The sequence below is a fragment of the Puccinia triticina genome, chromosome 13A (genome assembly GCF_026914185.1).
Source record: "Puccinia triticina chromosome 13A, complete sequence".
Taxonomy (NCBI): domain Eukaryota; kingdom Fungi; phylum Basidiomycota; class Pucciniomycetes; order Pucciniales; family Pucciniaceae; genus Puccinia; species Puccinia triticina.
In genome coordinates, this window is record NC_070570.1 from 2,970,065 (window position 1) to 2,972,120 (window position 2,056).

The window sequence follows — 2,056 nt, forward strand, 5'->3', positions numbered from 1 at the left end:
CTTGTTGTTGACCAATGAGGAAGTATATTGGTTGAAAATCGCATCCCAAATTTGTTTAGGCTTGTCTTCATTTTTGATGGTGACAACAGCTTGTAAGGCAACTTCGGAGAGGTGACTGATTAAGATATTCGCAGTCAATTTTATCTTTTTCTTGCTTGAAGCATTCACACCTTCTTCCATAATGACACCCCAAAGATCCTTGCTCTTAAGATAGGTTCTCATCCTAATTGACCACGTCGGAAAGTTGAGATCGTCGAGTTTTCCAATCAAAGCACGACTGGATTTTTCTTCAACCTCAACGTCCGACATCACTGATCCGTTCCTGTTTTTCAAAAAGCTACCGTACTGATAATGTGTTGAAATTACTCAGGTGAAAAGAATTGTGTGTTGTGGGATTTGAACCCACGACCTTCTACATTCATGAGAGCTGCTCTTATACCACTGAGCTAAACACACAGTTGGTCTTACTGGTGATATTTGGATATTAGATCATATAGCTTGGCCCCTCCAATGGAGCTTGAAGCATATATTCCAACATCTGCGAGTGATTGAGCGGAGCTCGTCAGCTAGAGAATGGGTTAGGTCTGGACTGCAGAGGGGGCTTACCTCTTTGCGCAGCTGGATCTGGGTTTGGTTCTAGCCGCGCCAGTTTCCTCAAGGGTTGCTGGTGGTCTGGGTCTAGGTTCTGCTGTGTCCGCGCTAGCTTCCTTAAAGGTTGCTGCGGGCCCGGGTCTGTATTCTCACAAGTTAGGCCTAAACCTGTGATTGACTCAGAAATCCATGTATGTAAGTCCCGCTCCCAGCCTCCTTGCGGGCACGTGCAGCAGTTGGCTGGTTGCAAAGTGGCTCCTCCCAGAGGGAGGGGCTGCATACTACTGTGTAGTGAGCATGAGCCAGGATGAGACAGGTAGATGATTAAAGTATGCTGCATTCCAACTGGTTTCAGTTTGCTAAACTTTACTCAGTGTTGAAAGCATTGGTTCGAGAAAGAGGGAATAGTGGGGAGTTTGTGATATAAGTCTACACATGTCTGAGCAATTTTGGTCCATCAAACTGTCCATTGAACAAGAAGTGTGAAGAAAAGGAGAGGGAAGGCATTGGCAATTCCAGACAGCGTAGAATTGAGGCCACACACAAATCAAACAACTATTCTACTAATAGATCACAGTGGAAAAGTTGCTGGGATGGCATCCAGGTTTACTTTGGGTCGCCGCCGCCGGCACTGCTCTCAGGATCGGCCTTTCCACACTTTTTGTTGTAATCATCTTTGCTCATGCCCTTGGGATCCGGGTCTCCACCCTAAAAGTGAGAACAGAGAATTAGTGTCGGTTTGGAATAAAGGGTTCGAGGATTACGTGAAATGGTGTGGGGACAAACCGAAGGTGTGGTGCCGGTCGCGCAACAAGCAGTATCTGTTGAAGGCTTCTTTGCGACTTCCACCTTCTCACAAGAAAACTTGCTGTCGGCAGAAGTGGCGAGAGTAACTAGCCATCAAAAATGAAGAAGGAGAAAAAAAAAAACAAAAATCATTATCAATAACCTTGTGATCCTTAAAACACCCCTCTATGGCGGATAGCTTGAATAATTAACTGTGTGCAAGATTTGTAGCAAGAGATACTTACCAAAATAGGTGAGAGCTCCTTGATCATCCTTATTGCTGCGTACGCAACTGGCCTCGGGCTTTTCCTTGTCAGCCAGGCATGTATAGGGCGAACTGTTGGTAGTACCATCACTTTGAACCGAGATGGCCATCATAAGAGCTACAAACAAGCTAATTGTGAACTTCATCTTTCAAGTTGGGAATGGTAGTTTTCCTGGGATGATTTGCCGAGGACGGAAATGCGCTGTGTGGTAGGTATGTGAGTTGTTTGTGAGGATTGGGCGAAATGCTATTTACAGGTGATTGGAGTGAAGTGGGATGAGATGATAGCCGACTTGAAGTTGAGGCCCCTTCTTATAGTCGCGAATCGTCCTCCAGCACCTGGAGCTGCTCTATGGTACCTGCTCAAAACGAGGGGACAGCCATAAAACGCTGCCCTCTGCTGCCCTGGAATCG

At 46.1% G+C, this 2,056-nt stretch overlaps 1 protein-coding gene across 1 annotated transcript; it reads right to left on the minus strand.

Moving 5' to 3' along the window:
• Nucleotides 1–1,197: 1,197 nt before the first annotated feature.
• On the minus strand, nucleotides 1,198–1,788 carry PtA15_13A288 (uncharacterized protein; the record flags this gene model as incomplete). The annotated part of the gene is made up of 3 exons (XM_053162470.1): nucleotides 1,198–1,299; nucleotides 1,378–1,484; nucleotides 1,623–1,788. 3 exons carry the CDS (start codon nucleotides 1,786–1,788, stop codon nucleotides 1,198–1,200), a joined length of 375 nt encoding a protein of 124 aa, XP_053026443.1.
• Between the last annotated feature and the right edge of the window lie 268 nt (nucleotides 1,789–2,056).